Source organism: Sus scrofa, chromosome 5 (assembly GCF_000003025.6).
Source record: "Sus scrofa isolate TJ Tabasco breed Duroc chromosome 5, Sscrofa11.1, whole genome shotgun sequence".
Lineage (NCBI taxonomy): Eukaryota > Metazoa > Chordata > Mammalia > Artiodactyla > Suidae > Sus > Sus scrofa.
In genome coordinates, this window is record NC_010447.5 from 19,558,765 (window position 1) to 19,583,457 (window position 24,693).

Genomic DNA, 24,693 nt, shown 5'->3' on the forward strand with positions numbered 1-24,693 from the left:
AGATCGACCTGAAACAAAACAAACAAAAACCACAGACAATCCCTCACCCTCAAACTCTTTGTTGGGTTCCACTTCTGAACCTAAACAAACTCCCACCCCCATCTTCATAACTGATTAACCCAGGCCAGGCGACTCCTATTTCCCGCTCCTTCCTCTTTTAACAGTCATCATCCTACCTTCACTCCCGCCCCCCTTTCTTCTGTAAGACGGGGAAGTGGGTAGAGGAGTGGAAGTGAGTAAAGAAGATGCAACTCAGGAAGACTTCACACATGTCATCAAGGCTGGATTCTCGTCTGGACTTTTTTGGGGGGGTGGGGGGGACTGCGCCTATGGCCTTTGGAAGTTCCCAGGCGGGAGGTCAAACTCACACCACGGCAGTGACCCAAGCCACAGCAGTGACAACACTGGCTCCTTAACCACTGTGCCACCAGGGAAATCCTAGTCTGGCCTTTTTGTTTTACTACCCATTAGGGCTAGAGGAAAGGGGGTCACATTAATCATTGCCTGCTCTTAGGAGTGCGTGGTCAAACTGAATTCTGGAGATAAAGAGGGGACCCCTTCCCCCCACATCATGTGAGAGGCAGCAAGCAGAGTGGGCTCTCCTGTCCCACACAATAAGGCATTCTAGCATATTTATAAATGGTACGAACCCAGCTCTTTAGCCGTGGATCCATGAAGCCTCAACGAACTGTTATTTTTTTTTGTCTTTTAGGGCCGAACTGGCAGCATATGGAGGTTCCCAGGCTAGGGGTCGAATCGGAGCTGTAGCCACCGGCCTATGCCAGAGCCACAGCAACACAGGATCCCAGCGGCATCTGCAACCTACGCCACAGCTCAAGGTAAGGCCAGAGCCTTAACTCTAAACGAAGCCAGGGATCAAACCCTCGTCCTCATGGATGCTAGTCGGGTTCGCTAACCACTGAGCCACGACAGGAGTGCCTCAGTGAGCTTTTAAGAGACTCGAACCTACGCATTTTGCAGATGGGGAAGCTAAGGTCCCCAGCAGGGACTAACCCAAGGTCACTATTTATACAAAGCAGGGCAGAGCTTAAAGCTCAGGTTCCCAAGCCCCTGCCCACACTTCTTCCCATGCCTGAGTGTCACCGGCATGGTTTTCCCACCAGAGGCACAAAAGTATGGATTCTTTCCTTTGTCTGAGACCCGGTCAAGACCTAACTCCCTAGAATCTCAAGACACGCACTGGCACGTCTTAGCCAAGAGGGACATCTTCTTTTCCATGTCGTTGGCGCCGCCTGGTGGAGTTGCGGCGAATTCTCAACAGCCGTGGCTGTAGTCCTAGACCTGGACGCTAACAGATTCCCTAGAGCCAAGTTGACACACTCGAGCTAGGCCAGAGTCGGGGTGAATAGGATGGGGAGCTCTGCTCGCTCCATGCAAGCCCCAGATATTGCCTCCTCCCACCCGTGTTTTCCCGTCTCCTTCCTTCTTCTGGCCCTTTTAGCTCTGTGCTGGCCCCCCACCATACCGATAGAGATAGCCTTGATGGAATTGCTCCCCAAACAGCGGGCAAAGATTGAGTCTGAGTCTGGGGGACGGAGGGCAACGAATCCAGACTTTATTGTCAGGGCGAGGGAAAGGGGAAAGGCGTGGATGGGGGGCCGGGGTTGCTACATCGTCAAGCAGAAAGAGTTGATGGGGAGGGGAAGGCCAGTAGGGGCCATCCCCCTCCCAGGTCGGTACTGGAAGGGCTGACGATACGAAACCACAGGGGGGTGGGGGGAGGTCACGACCCCGCCCGATTTGTGCAGTGGAGGTGTCTGGGGGGAGGGGACAGCCATGAGGTCTAGGAGCTGGGATGGGGGAGGCTACAGACTCTGCGAATCCTGCGGAAAGGGGCGGGGCGGGGGCGAGGCTTCTATTGCTTTTTGCTCACAGTTTTGCGGAAGGCGAGGCGGGGGTGGACTTGGACTGGACACCCCTTGCCCCCCCTTGGTACCCCTTGGGCGATGGGTGCTGGTGAAAAGAATGGAATCCGGACCGGGGAGGAAGAAAGTGAGGAAAAGGTCTCTAGGGGCATCTACTTGGTCCCACCCAAGTGCCAGAGATGCCCCCAAGTGCTGCCCATGGGCCCGGCTAGACCTGGGCTGGGGCATGATGCGGGGCGGGCACAGTGAGGTTGCAGGCGGTAAAACCAAAGTGCTTATGAGGGACCCAGGATCCCGCCTGCTCCCCTCCCCCTGCGGAGGACGGGGGTGTTCACGGAAGCGCTTCAGTTTGGGGGTAGGGGGCCGGAGTCCCAGAGTCCGCTTATTGCCAAGAAAATCCATTTCTGCCCCCTGGACCCCGACCATGGCTTGTGAACCCCGTTTTGTGCTAGGTTTGGGGGGGAAGGGCTGGATGGACATGGCTTTTGGGGGGGTGTCTCCAAGGGGGCTCGGGGGTGAGACGGCCCCCCTTTTCGAGGGAGAGGGAAGGGCAGGGGGCGGGGTTCCCTGAGATCTGGGGTGTTCCCCCCCTTCTGAAGCCCCCCTCCCCCGCTACCCCTCCCCTTTCCTGGAACCCCGTATCTCGGGGTGGGGGGGAAGGAGATAGATCATTCAGGGAGTGCCAGGAGGAGGGGCGGGCTGGGAGCCCGGAGGCCTGGGTCCCGGCTGGAGGTGGGGGGGGGGTTGAATGGGAGGGGGTTCAGGGTTCGGGTCAGTAGGGGGAGAAAAGGATGGGTCCGTGCGCAGTTCGGATGGGCCCGGGGGCAGGGTGGAGCAGGGGGTGGGTGATCGGCGGTCCCTGGAGAAGAGGTGCGGCTGGAGCCGGGCGCAGAGACAGCGGGGAGCCTGCTGCCGCTGCCATCACAGCAGCCACCGCCAGGGGGCTGGGGAGCAGGCCGCCGGCCAGGGACTTGGGCAGCTCCTTGGAGAAAGTCAGAGTGCCCTGCGGGCAGGGAGAGAGAGAAGTCATTCTGCGGTCCTGCAAACTCCACCTCTCCCAGGGCCGGCCCGCGTCCCCTCTCCCCCGCGGTCCGGTTCCCCCACCCCCCACCCCATGGCCAAATTCTCCAGCGCCCAGGTCTCACCGCCAGCTCCCCGGCGCCCCTAGGCTTCTTGTGACGGCTCAGTAGCGGGTTGGGCTTCCCGGCCACGCCATCTCGGTGCCGCCGGCTGGAAATGTGCTGCAGGGACCGGTGGGTAGGGGATTGTGAGCCACGGGGAAAGGGGCAAAGGCCAGGAGGCAGCGTAATCGCAGCCCAGCATCTGGCCCGCCCCTTCTGTGGCACGAATGGCCGACCCTTAAGAAGGGCCCTCTGTTCTTCCTCCCCCCTTTGCGAGTGGACTCCCCAGAATTTCTGGGAAGGGCCTTGGACCCACCTGTTTCAGTTGGACCTCCGAGTTGACCTTGACATTGCAGATCTCACAGTGGAAGGTTCGGTCCTGGGCAGGAGCCTCTGGTTCCCCGGGAGTGGGAGGCCCCAGCCGAGGGTAAGCTTTGATGGGACCCAGCCCACTTCGGGCCTCCAGAATTGTCTTGTGCTTAGTACCTGGAGCCCACAGAGGGCAGGAGGTATAAGGGGTGGAGAAAAGTTCTCCAGGTCTACTAGGCCTCAAAGACCCACATTTCCAATTACAATAGGGGGCCAGTGTGTCAAGTGTGGGTTGTTTTTTTTTTTTTTTCAAGCCCCTTGGGACCCTTCCAAACACAAGGTGGATGAGGTCATGGAGAGTCACAGTTACAAAAAATTAAGTGGTGGGGGGTGGGGAGGGGACTGAGGAGATAAGGGGCTAAGGAATGAGGGAGATGATTAGGGAGGGAGATAGGCTGGTAGGTCTTAGAGGGTCCAGGATATCGGAAGTCAGAGGAGTTAGGATGTAGGGAGCAGGAGTGGGCTGCAGGCGGGAGAGTGAGGGTTGGGGAGGGGAGGCCATACCTTTGTTATGGGCCTCAAGCTGGGACAGGGAGTTCACTGCCACCTTGCACAGAGCACAGTAGAGCAGCCGCTTGGCCTTCTCTTCCTCTTCCTTGCTACCTCCAGGCAAGGAGGCTGGGGCTGGAGTAGTCCCCACTTCACCCTTGGTCACACCCTGACCAGTCTCCGGAACGCTGGGAGGAGATGGGGAGCCAGGCTGTTTCTCTGGGGATCCTGGGGCTGGACCCAATCCATTCTCCATGGAAACTGTTGTTGGGGGAGAAACATAGGGGTCACCCCAGATGGCTTTTGGAGAAGATTCTTTATGTGGAGGAGACCTACCCCCATTTCCTGGAGGGCGAGGGCCCAGGAGTCCCCACCCTGTGACAACATGCATGCTCTCATGCTCTGGGCCAGAGCCAGATGTGGTCCAGCTGCCGCAGGCTGGGTGTGAGACTCCCATGCCTGGCTCATTCTCCTTAAGTTGGGAATGGCTGAGAGGTCCAGCCCCATCAGCTTCCCCTTCAGCCAGGGTGAAGCTGGCAGCCAGCCTAGTGGGGGGAGAGAGGCACAGAACAAGGATTCACCCCTCGAAGGCCTGCCAGCCAGCCTGGGCTTCCTGCCTGGCCAGCCCCCTCCCAGGGGCCTGCCCAGTCCCCAGGGAGGCATGCCAAAGAACTCTAGGAAGGGGCAGAAGTGAGGTGAGGAGAGGTTTGGAGAGACAGACACAGACATGGGCGAAGGGAAACAGAAACAGCAGAACCGGAGAGGGAAGAAACAGGGATGTGGGCTGCTCTATAATTCATGGCTCGATTAAAGATGCACAGGCCCCAGGCCTCAGCGCTGGGTTCTGGCCTCTGCACAGGGGAAACTCTAGCGCTCCCATTCTCGCTCCAGCAGCCGATCCAGTTTCCGGGTCGGGGGGAGGAGGGGCTGGGGGTGGGTGGGAGCTGGTGGGAGGGGACTTCCTGACCCCTGTACATGTCCATTTGCTTGCCCACCCTGTGATCTCTCCCTTTTTTTCCTCCTCCTCATTTCTGACACCTTTACCTTCACCCCCAATCCAAATAGCACACTCACATCTCAGTCTGGACAGGAACTCATGGCTTGCAAAAGCAGGGTTACCTCCTTAGATACTATAGGAATGAAGTGAGATAATATGCATCACGCACCTAGAACAGTGCTAGACAAGAAATGTTAGCTACACCACCACCGTCATCATGCCCACTTTACAGAGACCCTACCAAGTTCACCCAAGATGTTCAGGCTAAGAAGCAGCCAGAGCACAATTAGAACTTAGCTCGGAGTTCCCATTGTGGCTCAGCGGGTTAAGAACCCGATTAGTATCCACAAGGACGCCTTTTCGATCACCGGCCTCACTCAGGGAGTTAGGGATCCAGTATTGCCGCAAGCCATGGTGTGGCTCCGATCTGCTGTTGCTGCGGCTGTGGTGTAGGCCAGCAGCTGCAGCTCTGATTTGACCCCTAGCCTGGAAACTTCCATTTGCCATGGGTACAGTCGTAAAAAGAAAGAAAGGGGGAAAAAAAAAAAAACCTCAGCTCACCTACCCGTCCTATTTGTGCATCCCTGAGGATCAGTGTGTGCGGGCGTGGGTGCATGGGTGTGCGTGTGTATCTGTGTATGTGTGTGGTGAGAGTGGGGGCCTGCTTCCCAAGCTGGTGGTACAGTTGTTTGTTTCTCATTCTACCTAGGGTGGGGCAGGAAGGACAGGCAAGGACACGGAGGACGTGGAGATGTTGGGTCTCTGGAGTTGGCCGTGACCAACATCTGATGGTGGTAATCCCAGGATGCAGATGGCTCAGATCCTTCTGTCTTGATAGTCCTTCTTTCCAGTTTCTTGGCTGGAGTGTGGCTGAGGATGGCCACCAGCCATGAGGGAGAAAGGATCTCAGAACTGCTTTTTGTAAACCCAGAAAAGACCTCAAAGATCTTCAAGTCTCACTCTCTTATCTCCTGGGGGGAAAAACTCTGGCCTGGAGAGGTCAGAAGTTTCACCCGAGATCACCCAGGGAGTTGCCCGGGTTTCTGGGACAGGCCCTCAGATAGGCTGACATTCTCTCCTGCCTCTCTCCTCAAGATAAAGGGGCCTCTCCCTGGATTTGATGGGTCCTTTTTTCTTAAAGTTTGCCAGGTTGGCCTCACCCTAGCCCCTCTCTGAGTCACTGGGCGGTGGGGAGGACAGACAGTGGGGACTATGTTGAGAGGAGCTGGGGCGGGAGTGGGGGTGACAGGATGGAAATTTTGCATCACTGCATTTGGCTCCAGGACTCACCTTGGGTGGGGGCTGAGGAAGAGAGAGATGAAGGCAGAGGAGAGCTGCGGGAAGTGGGGACAGAATGCAGGAGATGAGATCAGCTGAAGAATGTGGGGGGAATCAGACCTACCTGGACGGGGGGCTACACCATCTCCATTTGGGGGGGTGCTGCCTGGAGGAGCTGGGTCTCCAGATTCCCGGACGCCAGGCTCCCTGCCGCGGGTCTTGGCAGCCTCGATGCCTTTGACTCTTCGGGCATGGCGGTTACCCTTGTAGTGTGCCTCAGCCTGGCTCTTTGGGGATGGAGGGAGAAAATGGAATCTGAGATCACCTTTCATCTGACCATCTTGCCCATGAAGCTCCTTTGGGTTCTGAGGTGGCCTCAGCGGGCTCTGGTTCATCTCTCGCTACACCAGGGTGATGTAAAGCCCCACACTGAGGAGCCTTGGTTATTCCTGTCTCGGTTGCTGGGAACCTGGATCCCCACCTAGCCCAGGCTCCACCCCACCAGCCCACCTGGGGCCTGGCTGCTGACCCAGGCTTTCTGCCTAGTCCTGAGCGGAGGGAAGGGGACCTCACAGCTCAAGTTGAATCTGCCACAACTAGGGGCCTAGCAATCTGGCTAGTTGGCACCCTCTTCAACCCCGGGCCTTTATGTGCCTTGGCCCCATGATCCAGCCTTTGCTGCTTCCACGCTGAAGCTGGGAGTCCCAGGCGCTCTGGGGCCTGGGCTCTACCCTGACCACTCCCCCCTGGGTCTCATTTTCCCTGAAGCCTCTGCGGACACCCTGGAGGACCCTGGCCTCAAGCCCAGCTCTGGAGACAGAGACAGCAGCAGAGACAGCTGTGAAAACAGAGCCACTTGGTGGGGGAGGGAAGGGGAGGGCCAAAAGAGGGGAGGGCTGCCTACCATTGGCCCCCTGCCCTCCAGTCTTCCACCCTCCACCAGTGAGTGGAGACAGGGTTGGGAGAGGGGATGCTTGGGGTCGAGGTTAAAGGGGAGGCTAAATCTGGGTTGGTTCTGGCTCCGCCCTGGCACCATGTGCACCCTCTGCTAAGAACGTGCAATCCTGGAACCACAAGGTCACCCAGCCGGGGGAAAGTAGAAATAAAAGGTGTGGATAGGCAGGAAAGGATTGAGAGCCCAGGGGCAGAGCGGCAGTGTGCAGAGCCTGGCAGCACGTGGCGTGCGGACCAGGTAGAGAAACAGAACAGGCTTTCTTTCCCCTACTCAGCAGAATGAGGCTCTGCTGTTTTTCTCCCAAAGCTCTCCGAATCGGCACCCCACAAGGCCCCCTCTACACCCATACAGAAGTCCTAAGGGAGCCTCAGAGAGAGAACATCTGGGAGGCCAGATACCAGGTTCTGAGTTTGGGGTGGCAGCTCCCATGGAAGAGAGACTTTCCCATGGGAGAGCAGTGGGGACCAGGCCTTGTGTGTGATTTGGAGGGAGGATGGTAGCGGGGGGAAGGCAAGAGGTTGGAGGGAAGTGGGTGGGCCAGGGGCGGAGTTTAGCAGAGGCCAAAGAGGGCACAGGCTCCTCCACTCTAGGGAAAGACCATCGACCAAGCCAAGCTTCTGGCCCTGCAGGGGAGCCGATGACTCAATAACTCAGCCCTGCACCCAAGACCAGTGGGCCAGAGGCCACACTCCCACCAGACACTGATGGCCACCTATGTTCCAAGAAGTTCTGAGCCAGGGATGTCTCAGTCCCCAAGGGACTGTCAAAGAGACAGCTATCTCTTGTCCCTCCCAAGGGCCCCTCCTGCAGTAGCCCCATTCCCTGCTCTTCCCCCAGACCCCCTTAATCCCTGCCCCTCATCCAGTGCTCCCAGCCTCTGCCTTCCCCACCCCAGATCCCCTGGCTGCCCCTGCCCCCCTCAGGTGGGTGAGCAGCTGGGTTTCTTACCTGAGAATTGAAACGGATCTGACAGACATTACAGGAAATGATGGGCCGCTTGGTCTTGAGCAAGGGTCCCCCAAAAGTGTGGGAGAGTACAGCCTTCTGCACAGGGTCCATCTGTGGAGGCAGGCTGGGGTGAGCCAGGAACCCCAGCACAAGCTCATGTCCATCACAACCCCACCGGCAGCAGCTGGGTTGAACCAAAGTCCCCAGAGCCCCCAGGGTGCCAGAGGGCTCTGAGCCTTGGCGCCCTGATCCCTTCCCAGCCCAACCTTCATGGCACTGGGAAGGACCTGAGGGATCCACTGGCCCAGTGCTCCCATTTGACAGAAGGTAGAAGTGGTCTGCCCAAGGTCACGGCATGAGTTAAGAGCAGAGCTGAGACTTGAACCTGGACTCCTGTCTCCCTCTGTCATACCATGAAGATCCAACATGAAGATCCAACTCTGCTACCTTGACCTTTCTCCTGGGCTGGTCCGCCAGAGGGACCCACTGACAGGAAGTCTCAAAGCACCCCAGATCCAGGGCCTTCAGCTGAAGCCTTTTTTGGCCTCCACTCTAGGGAAAGACCCTCGACCAAGCCAAGCTTCTGGTCCTGGGAGTCAGATGTTTCTAGCTTCCCATCTCTGGGCCCCAGGTCACCCTTCCACACTCACTCCCTGGACCCTTAAAGGAGCAGCTTCCAGAGGGAGTAAAAGGACTCAGGAGAGAGTAGGTGGCTCCAGTGAAAGGCTGTTAAGCGGGGGAATCTAAGAAGATGGGCTGGCCTGAGGCAGCCCTGGGATCTTTCTCTCTCTGATCACAGGGCTTCTGGGGCAGGGCTGTGGGGCTGGGCGGGGTCAGGAACAGCCTCTGCCCCCACCCTGGGTCAGCAGATGTCTTTGCAGTCTTCTGCCAAGAGTTCACATGAGGAGGGAAGGGGATGGGAGTTTCTCTCTGAGGCCTCTGCTATCAGGGGATGAAGCCAGGGACCTAGAGGCATAAAAATTGTCTCCCTGCTCTGTCCTCCTCCTCTCTGGCCCCCAGGCGGCCAGGGAGAGGCGAGCCTGGAATGCAGCTGAGGCTGAGCAGGACTGGGTGATGCCTGCGATCTCTCATAAGCCTGCAACCAAATTAGAGCCGAAACCTTATCTTCGAGGTGGAAGGATCAAGTAAAAAATAGTTGCTGGAGACTTGGGGGTCCTTGGCTCCTCAGCTGAGGCTCTCCCTGTGCCCAGGTCTTCATGATTGCCAGGGAGGCACTGGTGAGAGATAGGCACACGGAGCCGGGGAAAGAAGGTGATCTGGAAAGTCCACACATCCTGGCTGCCCTCTGCTTCCTGGAGTTGTCTCACTGGCTGGTTGGGGTTAATGCCCGGCTTTGGCATCCCATCTGGCAGTGGCAGAGGCAGGGGCCATGACCACGTTCAGATAACCAGTCTGAGGGACAAGTGTCATCCTCCTGGTCATCCCTTGGCCAGAAGCAGCCCTTCTCAGTGGCTTGCTCTTCACCTCCTGGAAGCCCGGGTCCTTTTCAGGGAAAAAGCCAAACAGGGGAAGATTGGGTGTGTCTGTGTGTGTCTAGGCAGGCTGCGATCAGTCTGTGCAGGGGTGGAGTGTGAAGGCGTGTCATGCGCTGTGTGTGTACATCATTTATGGATCAACATTTCTGTGTCAGGGGCTCTGCCGAAGCCATGAATGGTCGGGTTGTGCAATCTTCAGCTGCGTGTTTATCGGTGTGAATGTATGATGTGTTTGGCAGAAAGACAGACAGACCAAGTTGGAGACAGGCTTTAATCAGAAAGGGGAGACAGATGACTGCTCTCAGCTCCCAGTCTCCAGGAGACAGCCCTTCCTAATCAGGGACCCCCCAATTTTGCCCCAGGGCTCTCCCTCAGCCCCTAGACATCCTCCCTTGTGGGGAATGGAGTTCGGCCCAAACAGAAACCCAATCTGGGCCGGGAAACCTAAGTCGATGAAAACAGTAGGGAGAGAGGAGTGGGATGGAGAGGGGAGACCAGAGGCCCCTGGTTCTGTCTCTGCCCCAGCCCAGGACCCCAGCTTGCTCCCCAGAGTGGCTGAGGACCTAGTGCCCTGAGGAGGACCTGTGAGCTGACCTGTCCCAACATCCATCCCCTGCGAATGGTCCCTGTCCCACTTGGGTCCTTCCTCCAGGGTGAGAGAGAGCCTTTTCTTTTACACAACCCCCTCCTCGGGTTTAAGTCCACAGACACCAACTAGGGGTGGGAGTGGGCAGGGAGAAGGGCCAGTCAGGTGGGTGCTTTTCACCCTCTCCTCTGGCAACGGAGGAGACACCGGGCTGAAGGTGAGGGCTCCTGGGCCCAATCCCTGCGCAGGTGGAATGTGAGCCACTGAAGTGCTGCTCCAGGCCAAGGTCAAGAGGCCCTGGTGACCTAGATGAGGGCTCTCTGGGGAGGGATGGAGGCTAGCATCTCCCAGAGCCCATCCCATTCCAGAGCCCCTTCCCTAGGATTCTGGCCTAGACATCGTCTGGAAAGGTCTACAAAACAGTCCCCTCCCACCTGCCCTCCAACAGCAGACATGAAAGGGAATCGCTCCCGAAGCTGGGGCAAAATGAATCAGGAAGGGCAAGGGGGAGGGAAGGGGGAAACCAGATCAGGAACAGGAAGGGGGGGGGCTATGATTATATTTCCTTCCATTGCCCTTTATCTGATGGCACTGCTGCCCCTGTTTGACGACCCCACTTCCCCATCCCCCCCCATAAAGGCAAAAAGGGAAGGGGATGGAATCTCAGGGATGGGAAGACCTGAGGGACAGGAGGATTGAAATAGGAAAGAGGGGGAGCTAGAGGGTGTCTCAGGAGCAGGTGGAAACTGGTGGGGGAGGGATGCTAGGAAGGGGACTAGGGCTGAGATGGGGTCAGGGCTGGATAAGGGATCTGAGCCGGTGTGGCAATCTGAGGGTAGGTGTAGGACCTGATGGGAAGTCTGAAGATTTGGGGGACTCCAAGGAGCTGAGAAACAGAGGCCGGGGTATCCAGTATGGTGGCAGCAGTCTGGGGGCGCCAGATGGGATCCAGAGATTGGTTGGAGCCGCGCCGCTCGTGGGGGATGGGTCGATTATCCCGACGACGGGGCGAAGGGAGCGGTGGGGAGTCGGGCAGGGGAGGGCGGGGATGGGGTGGGGGGGCGCTGCGGCAGCGGCGGGAGCCAGGGAGAGAGGAGGGGCCGGGTGGCTTACCCTGCGGGACCCCGGGGGACGCGGCTCCATGGCCCGGGATGGCGGACCCGGGCGGGGGGGGGCCGAGCCTGGCCGGGCCGGGCAGGCCGGGGACGCGGCGCTCGTTGCCCGGGTGGCTCGGGGCTGTGCGGCCGGGCCGGCCGGGAGAAGGGGAGGCGGCGCCGGCCGGGACAGGAGCCCGCCCCAGAGGCGGGGCCGAAGGAGGGCCGAGGACGGGGGGCGGGGAAAGGGAGCTCCGGAGGGAGGAAGGGGCGCTAAGGCGACGAGAGGAGAGGGGGGTGTCTATGTCCAGACACTCGTTCCAGGAACACTTGGTCCTTGCGACAGGTCCCTTGGCCCGGCGACAGGGCATTGACCAGAGGACCTCAGTTTCCTCCACTGGGGACCCTTGCTGGGGCTAGCATCCCCACCAAGCCTATGGCCCACCCTGTTTTTTCTAGCTCGGACCGTTCTCCTCCCACCCTCGCTCCTCTGCTGACATCTTCTCTTTTGAGTCCCCAGACGACCCTTCCCCTGCTCCCTCTGCACGTGACCCCTGGGCCCCTTTTACATGTCACTTCCCCTATCAGGGATGGGAAACCGAGCCCAGGTACCCAGGTGGTAGGCACTGCTCTCTCAGTGACTCCTCTGAATGGTGGCGCTGGGGGCGCCCAGGGCAGAAGGACCTCAGATTGCGGACCTCATCCCAACCTCTTCCCACCTCCTCCCCCTTGCCCGCCACCTGCTGGAGAACCAGGCTCCCGAAGAGCCTGTGCTCCGTGCATTTGCTGCCCTCTGGCGGTGAAGTGGGCACAATACTGGGGGACGAGACAGGAGGGCAGAAGAGCCCACTCTCGCAAACACCACCTTATCCTCTCCGGATAGGTTCTAGAATTCCCGCGCTCTTTCTCATCTCCGGATCTCACCCCCTCGACACCACCTAGGACCAAGGGATGAGTGAAGCAGGGACCAGGATGTAGAGAGAGAGAGGCTGTCTTTGGGAGTCGGTGAGGGACATCCAAGGGCAGAGGGACACATAATGCTGGGAAGGGTCTGAGGGGTAGGATCTGCCCGAGGAGGAGAGAGATCTGGGAAGTATTAGCGCAGGGAAAGAGAGACTTTTTCATGAATAATATTGCCATCACCACCACCACCTAATGTCTATTGAGCCCTAGGAATGTGCCAGCCTCTGTACTGAGCTCTTTGCATGGATTATCTAATTTAATCTTCACAACCACTATTCGAAGTAAGTGCTATTATTATCTTCATTTTATAGATGAGGGAACTGAGGTTTAGAGAGGCTAAATAATTTGCCCAAGGTCATAAGCTAGTAAGTGGCTGAACTGGGATTTGAATTTAAACCTGGGCAGCCTGACTCCAAAGCCCTGTACTTAACTGCTGCACAGCACTGCCAAGGCCTGTCTGCAGCTTTTCTGCGGTGCTCGTTCCCCTGCAGAATTTGACACTATTGATGCAGACTGCCACACTCTCTCCCTTGGCTTCTCCAACTCTACAAGAACTGGTTCTGTCCCCACCCCCTCCAGTGGCTCCTCCATTTCCTTTGCTGGAGCCTCCTCCTGTTCCCACTGCCTAATTCTGCAAATTCCCCAAGGATCGGGCCTTGGTCAAACTACCTTTCTCTCTCTGATCCTCTCTTAAATTAAAAAAAAAAAAAAAGTAGCATAATCATCATAGCAACCAAAACTGATTGAAAATTTACTTTGTGTCAGCCATTACAGTTATGTAATACAATTCTCACACCAGGCTTGCGAGTTGGTACTATTACTGTCTTATTTTGCAGCTAATAAAATAGAGGTTCAGAGTGGTTGAGTAATTTGCCTTAAGTCACACAGCCAATACTTTTGGAACGTCAATTCAAATCCTGCCAGTCGGATGCCAAAGTTGGTGCCACTCAACACCTGGCTGCACTCTCCAAGCTTATCCAGGCTCCTGGCTTTAAATAGCTCACCCCTACTAGAGGCAGTGGAGCCATGAACCCTGGAGGAGTCAGAAACTCCGGATTATCCACGTGAATTCACTAAGTAGCTTTGTGACCTTGGACAAGTCGCTTAACCTCTCTGGGTCTGTATTTCCTCATCCATAAAATAGGGACAGTTCTGGGGAAGCCGAGGCTAATATAAACCAGATATATAGATGGGGGGATTATTCCCAGCACCCTCTGCTCCAGTCACAGCCAGTCAATTACACTTTCTCAAATGCTCTTTTCTAGCCCTCATTTCAGTCTGGAATGTTCTCTGAGGCTCCTTTTAAAATCCTACTAATAATTCTTCAAAGCCTAAATCATAACGTCGCCTGCTCCGGCTTAAATCCCTTTTTCCTTCATTCTTTTCTCCCTGTGCTCAGCTCCGGTGCTCAGCTCCGGTTCATCCATTGTCGCATCCAGCAAGTCTTTCCTGACACTCCCTTGGGCTCGCCTACCAGCTCCATGCCTCTGACATAGCTCTTCTCACACTCTAGGGTAACTGCTCCCTTGTTATCTTTCCTCCTAAGCCAGGAGCTCTCCAGGCAAGGAGTCCTGTGTCCCTGACTCCAGGCACAGTGCCCGGCACATTGTGGGTGCTCAAAAATGTTTCTGTTCAGTTGAATTTTTGTGTGTCTCGGTCACAATATTTATAACCCTTCTCCTGTTTCCGATTGTAGATCGCTGCTTATGTGCTTCCACTCCTTGCCTGAATATAAGCACCTTCCGGACTGAAGCGCAAGACATTTTCCCTCATGTCTCCATTGTATCTAGGACAGATCCTTGCTTATAGTCAGTACTCAGTCTGTAAAATGAGGATAAACGAGAGCTACCCCGCAGGGTTGCTATAAAGATTGAAAGATGAGAAACGCTTTGTAAACTTCAAAGGGCAATGCAGGAGTTCCTGTCATGGTGCAGCGGAAATGAATCCGACTAAGAACCATGAGGTTATAGGTTCAATCCCTGGCCTCACTCAGTGGGTTAAGGATCTAGCATTGCCGTGAGCTGTGGTGTAGGCTGGCAGCTGTAGCTCCAATTAGCCCCCTAGCCTGGGAACCTCCATATGTCTCGGGTGTGGCCCTAAAAAGCAAAACAAAAAAACCCTGCAATTCGAATGTTGGTTTGCATTCTCTGGGAGGAGTTTGCAGGAAGCATCTGTGGTGATAAAGAGAATGCTATTTGGCGCCAGATGCTCTAGGTTCAAATCATTCCTTAGGCATGTACTGTGTCAATTTAAGTCAATTCCAAAACCTTTCTGGGCCTTGGTTTCTGTCTTCCCATATGTCAGTCTGGAATAATAATGTCTACCTTGGAGTTCCCATTGTTGCTCAGCGGGTTAAGAACCTGACTGGTATCCATGAGGATGCGGGTGCTATCTCTGGCATTGCTCAGTGGGTTAAGAATTTGGCATTGGTGCAAGCAGCGGTGAAGGTCACAGTTGTGGCTTGGATCTGGCATTGCTGTGACTGTGGCTGGCAGCTGCAGCTCTGATTCAATGTCTAGCCTGAGAACTTCCATATGCCTCAGGTGTGGCCCTAAAAAGACCAAAAAAAAAAAAAAATCTACCTTGTTGTGGCAAGGAGTTTTTTTTTTTTTTTATGGTCAACACCAGCAGCATATAGAAGTTCCTGGGCCAGGGATTGAATCTGAGCTGCAGGTACCACCTATACTTGGGCTATGGCAATGCTGGATCCTTTAATCCACTGCACAGGGCCAGGGATTGAACCCACACCTCTGTAGTGACTTGAGTTGCTGCGGTCAGGTTCTTAACCCACCTGGCCACAGCGGGAACTCCTATGGTGAAGATGAAAAGAGATCACGTATAGAAACATCTATTGCAGTGCCTGGTGCATAGTCTTTGCTCAATATGTGTTTGTGGCTGAATAATTTGATGGTGGGTTACTTGCATTGAATAAAGCTGACCTCCCCAAAACCTCTAGCTCCAGCCCACTCTCCTGGCCCCAAATTCCAGCTGTCTGTTGGACAGTTTTGACTCAATGCTCCACTGGTACACCAGCTCACCCTGACCTAAAGTGAGCTTGGTAGCCTCCCCGAAGGCCAGCTTCCTCCTCCAACCCCCTGCCGCTGGGAGAAAGGTGACTTCTTTCTCCCAGTCATGGAGGCCTGAACCCTGGAGTCATCCTTGACTCATCCTCTCTCTCTTCTTAACCACCCCCAAACCCCAGTTGGTCACCATGGCCTGTCAATATTTCCTTGGAAACACCTCGCCCATCCCCCTTCCTTCACTTACTCTGTCACTGCCACATTGCCTCGGGCCCAGTCTGGCTCTCCAGCCTCCCTTGCAGGCCCATAACACTGGCACAGCCTCCTAACTGGCTGCCCTCCTTCAGCCTCTGCTCCCTTCCATCCTGCTGCACCAGTCACCTGCCTCAACCCTAACCCTAAACCTAATCCTAACCCCAACCCTGCTCCTTCTAAACTATTCTCCTGCCCGAGAATGGATAATGGTTCCTGTATCACACTGTGTTACACCTGGACAGTCTTTTTTTTTTTTTTTGGTCTTTTTGCCTTTTCTCGGGCCGCTTCCGCACAGCTTATGGAGGTTCCCAGGCTGGGGGTCGAATCGGACCTGCAGCCGCCAGCCTACGCCAGAGCCACAGCAACGCGGGATCCGAGCCACATCTGCAACCTACACCACAGCTCATGGCAACGCCGGATCCTTAACCCACTGAGCAAGGGCAGGAATCAAACCCTCAACCTCATGGTTCCTAGTTGGATTCGTTAACCACTGAGCCACGGTGGGAACTCCACACCTAGACAGCTTTAAAAAATTTTTTTGTTTAAGTTTGATTAATTATTTTTTTTTTGTTTTTTTGCCTTTTTTTTTTTGTCTTTTTGCCATTTCTTGGGCCACTCCCTCAGCATATGGAGGTTCCCAGGCTAGGGGTCTAATTGGAGCTGTAGCTGCCAGCCTATGCCAGAGCCACAGCAACACGGGATCCAAGCCGCATCTGCAACCTACGCCACAGCTCACGGCAACGACGGATGGTTAACCCACTGAGCAAGGACAGGGATCGAACCTGCAACCTCATGGTTCCTAGTTGGATTCGTTAACCACTGCGCCACAATGGGAACTCCTCTTTTTGCCTTTTTAAATTTTGTTTTTTTAATTTTTTGCTTTTTAGGGCCGCTCCAGAGGCATATGGAGGTTCCCTGGCTAGGGGTGGAATCAGAGCTGGAGCCGCCGGCCTATGCCAGAGCCACAGCAAGGTGGGATCTGAGCCACATCTTTGACTTACAGCACAGCTCAGGGCAACAATGGCTCCTTAACCCACTGAGTAAGGCCAGGGATCGAATCCGCATCCTCATGGATCCTAGTCGGGTTTGTGAACCGCTGAGCCACAAAGGGAACTCCTTACATCTAGACAGCTTTGCCAGCCCGCCAAGCCCTACTGCACTGATCCTACCCACCCAACGGTGGGCTCCAGAGAGCTGGAAATTACCAGCAGGCTGCCTATGCCTTGCATAGTCCCTCTTCCACCTCCCTGTAGTCACGGCCACCAATCTAGGTCTCATGACTTTTCTCAATGGTGGACCGATTGAGATGATTCATATAAAACCGCCAGCACAGTGTCTGGCCCACAGCCGGACCTCAGCAAACGTTAGCTATTATTGTTATTGTCGTTAATAGAATACCAGATAGTCAATGGCGCTTGTAACTGACTAGGAGTAAGGGGGATGGAGCCCTAGGAAGAGATAAGGAATTAGATTCTCGAGGAGAAGAGGACTGGAATGGGGTGGAGGGAGAGAAGCTGGGGTCGCGGGAGGGTAGGAAAGGCAGGTGGCCTGCTACTCACAGTGCTGTAGTTGCTGAAGAGGCCCAGGGTGGGTGCCGGCTCCAGTGGGAAGGGCAGGATCTGCTTGAGGTCCAGTGGGGGCTGCATGATGGGGGGCTGCCGTAGCAGAGGGAGGGGCCCTGCCCGGCTCAAGCTGCCTAAAGGGCAGAGAAAACATTATGTGGGGCAGGAAGATTGCAGGTTGGGAGCCCCACCCAAGCCTGGAAGTCCCACTCCCCAGATGGGGCCCCCCACACTCAGAAGCGTAACCCCCGCCACGCACACTTCCCCCACCAGCAGGCTCCGGAGCAATGGAGCACGGTGCCCTGTGGGCCTGGGGGAGGGTTCAGACCCGTGGTTCTTCCCTTCTGGGTGATTTTCACTTCCCCCTTCTCCAGCCTCCCTCCCCCAAGAGCTTCAGGCATTTTACAGACCCAGGAAGAGCAGAGGCCTTCTCTGCAGGCTGCCTGCTGGACCCGCAGGACTCCCGTGCCCCTGGCCGCTCCCTTCTCCTGGTTTTGCTTTCCCTCAGGGAATCCCAAAGGCTAAATCTCACCCCAGGGAGAAGTCAGGTGCATGATTCATCCCACTGTTCAAATAGGGGAATATTGAGCCTAAATTTGGAGGAGGGCTGCTAAATCTTCGGGTTTCCCAAAGAGTTATGATGTTGTCCCAGTCATCACTCTTAATTAGCTGTCCACACCTCAGTAAGTGGCATTCACTCTGGGAGGTGGGACTGCCTGGGGCCATTCTCAGAGCCCCTTCTCCCGACCTTCCTGTGTTGCTCAGGCCCCTCTGTCAGCCTTGGGAATGTTCGACTCCGGCTTTGCAGGAGGAACTGCGACCTGGCCTCTGGGAGGGGAATGCCTGGGTCTGAACCCAAAGGGAAATGAAAGTCCAGGCCAGCCACTCCACTCACTACTGTCTCCGAAACCTTCTCCTCCTCCCCCAGGGCCATGGGAGGAGCCCTGCCAGGCTCCACAGGGGCAGCTTGGAGGCCCTCAGGACCCCTCTGGGCTTCTGCTGGCCCAGCTCCCTTCTGCGACCTTGCTGTCAACCAGTCAGGGAACTCTGGCTGCCCTTCACTGCTCTAGCAACCCCCTGCCAGCAACGGGGGTTCCCAGGAACAAAGGCGAACCCAGGAGGCTGCAAGCTTAGCCCCGTCCTCCCTCGACCTTCCTGGGGCAGAAGGTCCCCCAGGATCCTTTCCGGCCCCCTTCAGAGCTGGCCCCTTTTCATACCTTCAGTGTCTGGTGCCCGCTGCCCCCAGGCAGTGGCCCGGCCCTGGCCCCCCAGGGGCCTGGGCCTGACAGCGTCCCCTTCCCTTGGTTCTGCCCCCCTGCCCCCTCCCTTGTCAGTCCCCCCCCCCAGTCCAGTCAGTAGAATCAGCCAATCAGAGACCTGGAAAAGTGGGGCAGAGGGGAGGGCGGGGGAGCAGGGATTAGGGGAATTGGAGGCGGGAGGGAGGGGGGTGGAGAGGGCTCAGGCACAGCTGGGGGCAGGGAGCTGGTCCAGGAAGGTCTGGAGGGGTCTGTCCTTTCCACCCTCTGCTAGCACTGAGCAGCCTGAGACAGAGAGGGGTCAAGGCTGCTGGGAGCCTGGGCTGCAGACATCTAAGGGTTGAAGGAGAAGGGCAGGATGCTTGGCTTTGGCCCTTGGGCAGCTGGGGGTCTGTATGCCATATCTGTTCTGTCCTCTGCCCCCTCCGGGTTGGGATGGGATAGGGCCAGAGGAGAGAGAGACACAGATAGACAGACAGACAAAAGTGAGTAAGAGAGAAAGGGAAAGACTGACAGACGCCGGAACAGGCGACTGAGAAAGCGGATTTAGACAATGAGAGAGAAGAGGGTAGAGGCTAATGGAGAGATGAAGAGAGTGAAATGAGAGAGCAACAGAGACACCCTGAGAAGCTGGACACAGCAAGAGACGAGGGCAGAAAGACCAGAGGACAGAGAGAAGTGGACAGGGAGCAAGGAGGGAGAGGGGCTGATGGACTGATGGAGGGGGGCCACCATCTCCCCTTCCGGCCTGTCCCCCAGTGGCCTCTCCCCTCTGTGCCTGCCCCCTCCTGCCTGGCACACGAGGCCAGGGCAGCCTTAACGAGCCCCGGGCAGCATCAGGAATGGTGAGAGAAACCTGAGCACTCCCAGAGTCCCCGGCACCCAGCACCCACCCGGAGCAGCTGGTTCAGGGCTGGCACTTGCTCGGGGCCCCAGAGAGCTCCAGTCCCAGAGAGGGTGGCACCTCCACTCCTTGACCCTTTCCCCAGCCTTAGATTTTCCAGGCCTCACCCCTCAATAGGCACCTCAGAGGGGAGAGGTGAGATTCCCCAAAAGGCAACAGAAAAAAAAAATGTAGTCAGAAGCCACTTTGTGCCAGGTAATGAGTTCTGAGTATTAGCACGTTTAATCTGTGGTAACTTTGCTATGAGTTAGTTGATACTAGGTTTTCCATTTGACATATGAAGAAACTGAGGCTCAGAGAAGTTTAAAAAAAATATTCAGCTGATATTACAAAATCTGTAAGTATCAGAGCTGGGATTTAAATCCAGATCTGTCATCCTCTGTAGCAAATTCTTTCTCAGCTACATAACCTCAAAGGGCTCCAGTCTAACCCTGAGGCAGAGATCTGAGCAAAGCTTCCATCTTAACCAAGGAGAGGAAGTGGGGGACAAATTCCAGGCACTTTCTGGGGCTGGAGGAAAACAGGTAGCAGCCACCCAGGTCCCTCTGGCCAGCAGCTCATTTTTTCCACTGACATGCACCCTGGGGTGGGGAGAGGGAAGGGGAAGCGGGAGGAAGGAGGGAAGGATGGAGCGAGGCATGGAAGCCAAGTGGGCACCTGGAGATTCATTTGTCTCTTTCCCAGATTCCTGGGTCCACTCCTCTGAGATCTGAGGCAGGGACGGGGCAGATGGCAGTTTATAGGGTCAGGCAGCCCAAGCCTCAGTCCTTTCCCCTCTTTCCTGAGAATAATAGCAATTGCCACTGTTTTCTCTCTTCTGTGGTCTTTTTAGGGCCGCACCCACTGCATATGGAGGTTCCCAGGCTAGGGTCGAATTGGAGTTGCAGCTGCCTGCCTGTGCCACAGCTACAGCAATGCCAGATGTGAGCAGCGTCTGTGACCTACACCACAGCTCACAGCAATGCTGGATCCTTAACCCACTGAGCGAGGCCAGGGATGGAACCCGCATCCTCAAGGATACTAGCTGGGTTCGGGTTCGTTACTGCTGAGCCACAACAGGAATTCCCAATTGCCGCTCTTTTTTTTGTTGTTGTTTTGTCTTTTTAGGGCCACACCCAAGGCATATGGAGATTCCCTGGCTAGGGACTGAATTGGAGCTCCAGCTGCTGGCCTATGCCATGGCCACAGCATGCCAGATCTGAGCCACATTTTCGGCCTTCCCCACAGCTCCTGGCAACGCTGGATCCTTAACCCACTGAGCAAGGCCAGGTATCAAACCTGCATCCTCATGGATGCCAGTCGGGTTCGTTACTGCTGAGCCACAAGAGGAACTCCCCAACTGCCACTTTTTGAGGGCTGACTGTGTGCCAGGCACTTTACATACACCCCCTGAGGATGACTCCGCTGCTCACTAGCTGAGTGACTAGCACCTTTCTCAGACTCTAATCCATTTCTCCTTTGTCGGGGGAGTTCCCATCGTGGCTCAGTTGTTAGCGAACCGGACTAGCATCTATGAGGACTCAGGCTCGATCCCCGGCCTTGCTCAGTAGGTTAAGGATCGGGCGTTGCCGTGAGCTGTGGTGTAGGTCGCAGACATGGCTCAGATCCCGTGTTGCTGTGGCTCTGGCGTAGGCCTGCAGCTGTAGCTCCTATTCGACCCCTAGCCTGGGACCCTTCAAGTGCAGTGGGCGCGGCCCTAAAAAGAAAGAAAGAAACCATTTCTCCTTTGTCAAATGAGAGTTATGGTACCTGCCTCATGGAGCTGTTGAGAGGACTGAACAAATCCACATAAGGTGCTGGCCTGCCACAAAGATAGTTCAACAAATGTTTGCTAAATAAATGAATCCTCCTCTTACAGATGATGACAATCAGCTCAGAGAAGGGGAGTTACTTGACCAAGGTCACACAGCTAGTGAGGCATTTGAATCTGTTCGTCTGGATCCAGTCAGGGCTTTCACATTCTATTCTAGGGATGGAGGCAGAAATGGGCAGGAATAAAATTCAGGCTGAGAAGCAGGAAATGAGGTAGGAAATCCAGGGCTTCTGATGGCTGGTGAGGTGAGGGCTTCAGGTGTGTTTGGAGGAGGGGTGTATGAGCAAGGGGTGTGTGCATGCATGTGTGTGCGTGTACGCGCATGTGTGAGGGTGTGTACACGCATGTCAGGCAGCGTGGGGAGGGTTGGGGCCTGGCTGGGACAGGCCACTCGAGAGAGAAGCTCATTAGAGTAATTACCTCCAGCAAGTAGAGCCCCACCCAACTCTGTGGGGAGCTGCCAAACACTTTATTAAAGACAGTTCCCAAAGCACTTTAGCGGGGTGAACTCTCAGTCCCTTGGATGAATGTCCATCTGTCCATTTCTGCACCCTACCTTGCCCGAGGCATTTTGATCCTGCTCATGTTTCCCCCTCCAACACCAAGCCATAACCAGGCCACATCCAACTCCTTCCATCCCACCGAGGGCTGGTCTTTTCCTTCCTCTCTTCCCCAGAAATTCTGGTCCGGATGGGAGTCCTGGCCCCTCTGCTATGGCTGTCACAGGTTGGGCCTGGGGCCTGAAGCCCCTGTGGCAAAGAATGGGAGTGTCTGCTGTGAGCTGGCACAGGGAGTGGTAGCGTCTGGGTAGGAACAGGAACCAGGAAGGGTGTTAAGGTAGGGCTGTGGGTTAGTGTTGGTCTGGAGATTGGGCTGGAATGAGACACAGATCAGACAGAGGTACTGGGGTTAGGGTGGCATGTGGTGTTAGGGCCCAAGGTGGTGAGAAGTACGGGGTCAGCACTGGGTTAAAATGGGAATTATGCTCTTGGGGCCGAAGGAGGAATGGGATTGGCATCTGGACTGGAATCTCATCTCTCATCCATCTCTTTTTCTCTTCAGGCCTTTTGGCCTGTCTAAGCCCAGAAATGCCTAAAATTGGGGGATTGAGCGGAGAGCTTTGAACCCCCCCTCTCCCGGTTCTTGCCTTCCTGACCAGGTCCCAGGTATCTGTCCCTTTCTGCTTCGATTTCCCCCATCTTGGCAGGAGGCAGGCTGAGTGCTAGAAAGGCTTTGAAGTCAGAGATGAAAGCAACTAGGGGATGATTATGAACAACACTCAAAACATCATCCCTAATAGCCCTGGGGTGGATGTGGGCGGGGGGCAGGGCCTAAAGGGAGGAGATGGCCAGAAGCAGGAAGACCCCTGGGAAATTCTCCCCAGCCTGATGGGAAAGGCCTCCTTCAATGCTCTCCCCCCCTCTCCCCTGCAATACCACGCAGGGGGCCCAGGTGGAGACAGGGGTAAGAAAGTTTCCAGAAAGGTAGAACCTGAGCCCAGGGCCACCACCCTAAACCTGGGCCCACAGTCTAGCACTGGAGCAGGCAGGCTGGGCCTCACCTGCTGGGCAGGGCACCTCAGAACCTGAAAACTTTAGACTGGGCCTTGAGGGTGGGGCCCGAGCCCTCTCTCCTTCCTTGGTCAAAGAGGGCTAAGAGGTGCAGCCCGCCAGGCTTTCCGCCCCTCTGTGGGCTGGGCCCAGGAGGGGGTTAATTACAGCGTCCTCAGGGAGATGTGGTGGGGGTCCAGTTGGTGGCCCCTGGCATTCTTCCTGTGATGAGGCCTTGGTCAGATTCCGTCCTTTCCAAGGCCTACTGATTAGGGGAGTCACAGCTCAAACTGGCCTGTCCTGGACAAGCATGATGCTACCTCTGGGGCCCGTGCCCAGGGTGGGGCCAGGGTGCAGGGTTGCACAGTTTGGAGGAATGTAGAGCCTGTGCTCTGGGGACCCGAGTCCAAGGGTGTTGTGGGGTCATGCTAGGGTAGGGACAGTCTTCACAGATGGGTGGGGTCTCTTCCCTGCCAGAGATACTCTTGGGAAGGGGGCAGGCAATCAGTCATTCGTGCCTCCGTTAGCTCATTCATCTAATAGATTTGACGGAGTGCCAGGTGGAGGGGGGCAGACGGAAAGTAGTGAGAGAGTGAGGAGATACAGGAGGGGAGACAGAAGGAGATGGAAGAAGGAGGGCAGAAGGGGAGAGAGACCCCTAGTGGGAGTCCATAGGGGTCAAGGGAAAGAAGAGAAGCAAAAGAGCCAAGGAGGCACCAGCAGAGGGCTGAGGCCAAGCCAGGCTACCTCTGGGGCGCCAGCCTGGAGCCAGGTGTCGCCAGTGGGGGGCGGGGAGACCACAGGTGTCTGGGCCTGGTGGGGGGTCTCCCACCACAAACAGGGCCCAGGAACCTGCCCAGCCAGGGCAGAGGTCAGAGGTCAGGGGACAGAGCAGGCGGGTAGACGATTGTGGAGGCAGGGGCCCGGGAGCCAGGCTGATGAGGAGTCCAGTGTGCAGCCGAGTCCCTCTCCTCCCCCACCCGGGGCTCCCTTCCGATGTAGGTCATGAGGCTGGGGTGGCTGTGGCTGAAGGGATGTCAGAGCCCCACGGGAGTCTCCCTGCTGCATCCTTGCTTTCTGTTGCCCCTTCCTCTCCTGGCGCCCCCAGCCCCAGGCGGGGGTGGGGGTGGGGTGAGGGAGGAAGGAAGGAGAAGGAAGCCGGGAAGGAAGGGCCCAGGCAGCCAGAGCAGGGAGAGAGAGGGGCAGGTCCCGGCGTGTTGGGGCAGGATGGCTGCGGAGACAGGATCCGAGCCGCAGGGGCCCCGGGATGGACAGTTTCCCACCCCTTCTTCTCCCCAAGCCCCTTATCTTCAGCCCTCAGGTTCCCACCGCCCACCGCACACACACCTCGAGGCTACACCCACCATCTTCTCTTCCCCCCCCGCCCCCCACTTCCTCCTTTCCCTCTTATCCTGGGCCCAGAAGGATGTCGGAGTGTTTGAGCTAAGGGTGGGGGAAGGCGCTGGGGGTGACGGGGGGACGAGTCAGAACCTTTCCCTCAACTCCCCCAGGCTAGGACCAGCCCCCTCCCCCAGCTTCTCGTGGACTATCATATAATATTCATGAGCCTCATGAATACGCAATGTTCTCCTTATGGGGCGGGGGTCTCACTCGGCTCTGCCTCCCCCTTTACCACTCTCTGGGTTTCCGGGAGAAGAGGCGGCAGTTTGGGGACGCGGGGAAGAGGGGGCCCCAGATGTGGAGCCAGATGAAGGGGGAGGGGGAATGGGTCGCTGACGGGCGGCCGCAGTCACCGCGGTGCCGGGAGGTTGGGGCGGCGGGGGGTGGGGGGGGTGACCTACTGAGAGGGACCCAGGAGCCTGGAGCCTAGAGCCGCAGAGCCCACTCACCGAGGATCATGCTGGGGACACAGGCGCCCGGGGTTCCGCGTCGCTCTGTCCCGGGGGCCGTTCTGGCCGGGCTGGGGGTACGAGGGGTGGAGTCAGGGGAGGAGCAGAGGCCGACTGAGGCGGAGCGGGGGCGGAGCCCGCAGCAGGTGAAGACGGGAGGAGGGGGGACCCGGGCACCCAGGGGTCCAGGAGGGGGCGTCCTGGCGGCTCCTCGCCTCCCTCCCCCGCCCCTCCCGCTTTCTCTTCTACTTGCTGCCCCTGAGCCTCTTGGCTTTACCGTGTCACCGCAGCCAGGGCTGGG

The 24,693-nt window shown here is 56.6% G+C and overlaps 1 protein-coding gene across 4 annotated transcripts; it reads right to left on the bottom strand.

Moving 5' to 3' along the window:
* On the bottom strand, positions 1,553 to 24,490 carry ZNF385A (zinc finger protein 385A). 4 transcript variants are annotated; one of them, XM_003481592.4, is made up of 8 exons: positions 24,393 to 24,490; positions 17,017 to 17,153; positions 8,044 to 8,154; positions 6,265 to 6,427; positions 3,881 to 4,126; positions 3,324 to 3,493; positions 3,032 to 3,127; positions 1,553 to 2,889 (listed from the first exon to the last, which is right to left on the bottom strand). In XM_003481592.4, exons 1-8 carry the CDS (start codon positions 24,400 to 24,402, stop codon positions 2,659 to 2,661), a joined length of 1,164 nt encoding a protein of 387 aa, XP_003481640.1. In that variant the 5' UTR covers positions 24,403 to 24,490; the 3' UTR covers positions 1,553 to 2,658. The 4 variants fall into 4 exon arrangements, with proteins under 4 accessions (XP_003481640.1, XP_005663915.1, XP_005663916.1 ...); XM_005663858.3 differs by lacking the exon at positions 24,393 to 24,490 and adding an exon at positions 18,237 to 18,355; XM_005663859.3 differs by lacking the exon at positions 24,393 to 24,490 and adding an exon at positions 17,279 to 17,363.

Coding starts and splice junctions, on each gene's coding strand:
- ZNF385A (XM_003481592.4), bottom strand. Junction 4,127..6,264: donor TGGTGTAGCCCCCCGTCCAG/GTAGGTCTGATT, acceptor CCCCAACAACAG/TTTCCATGGAGAATGGATTG. Junction 2,890..3,031: donor GGGGCGCCGGGGAGCTGGCG/GTGAGACCTGGG, acceptor CCCTGCCCGCAG/GGCACTCTGACTTTCTCCAA.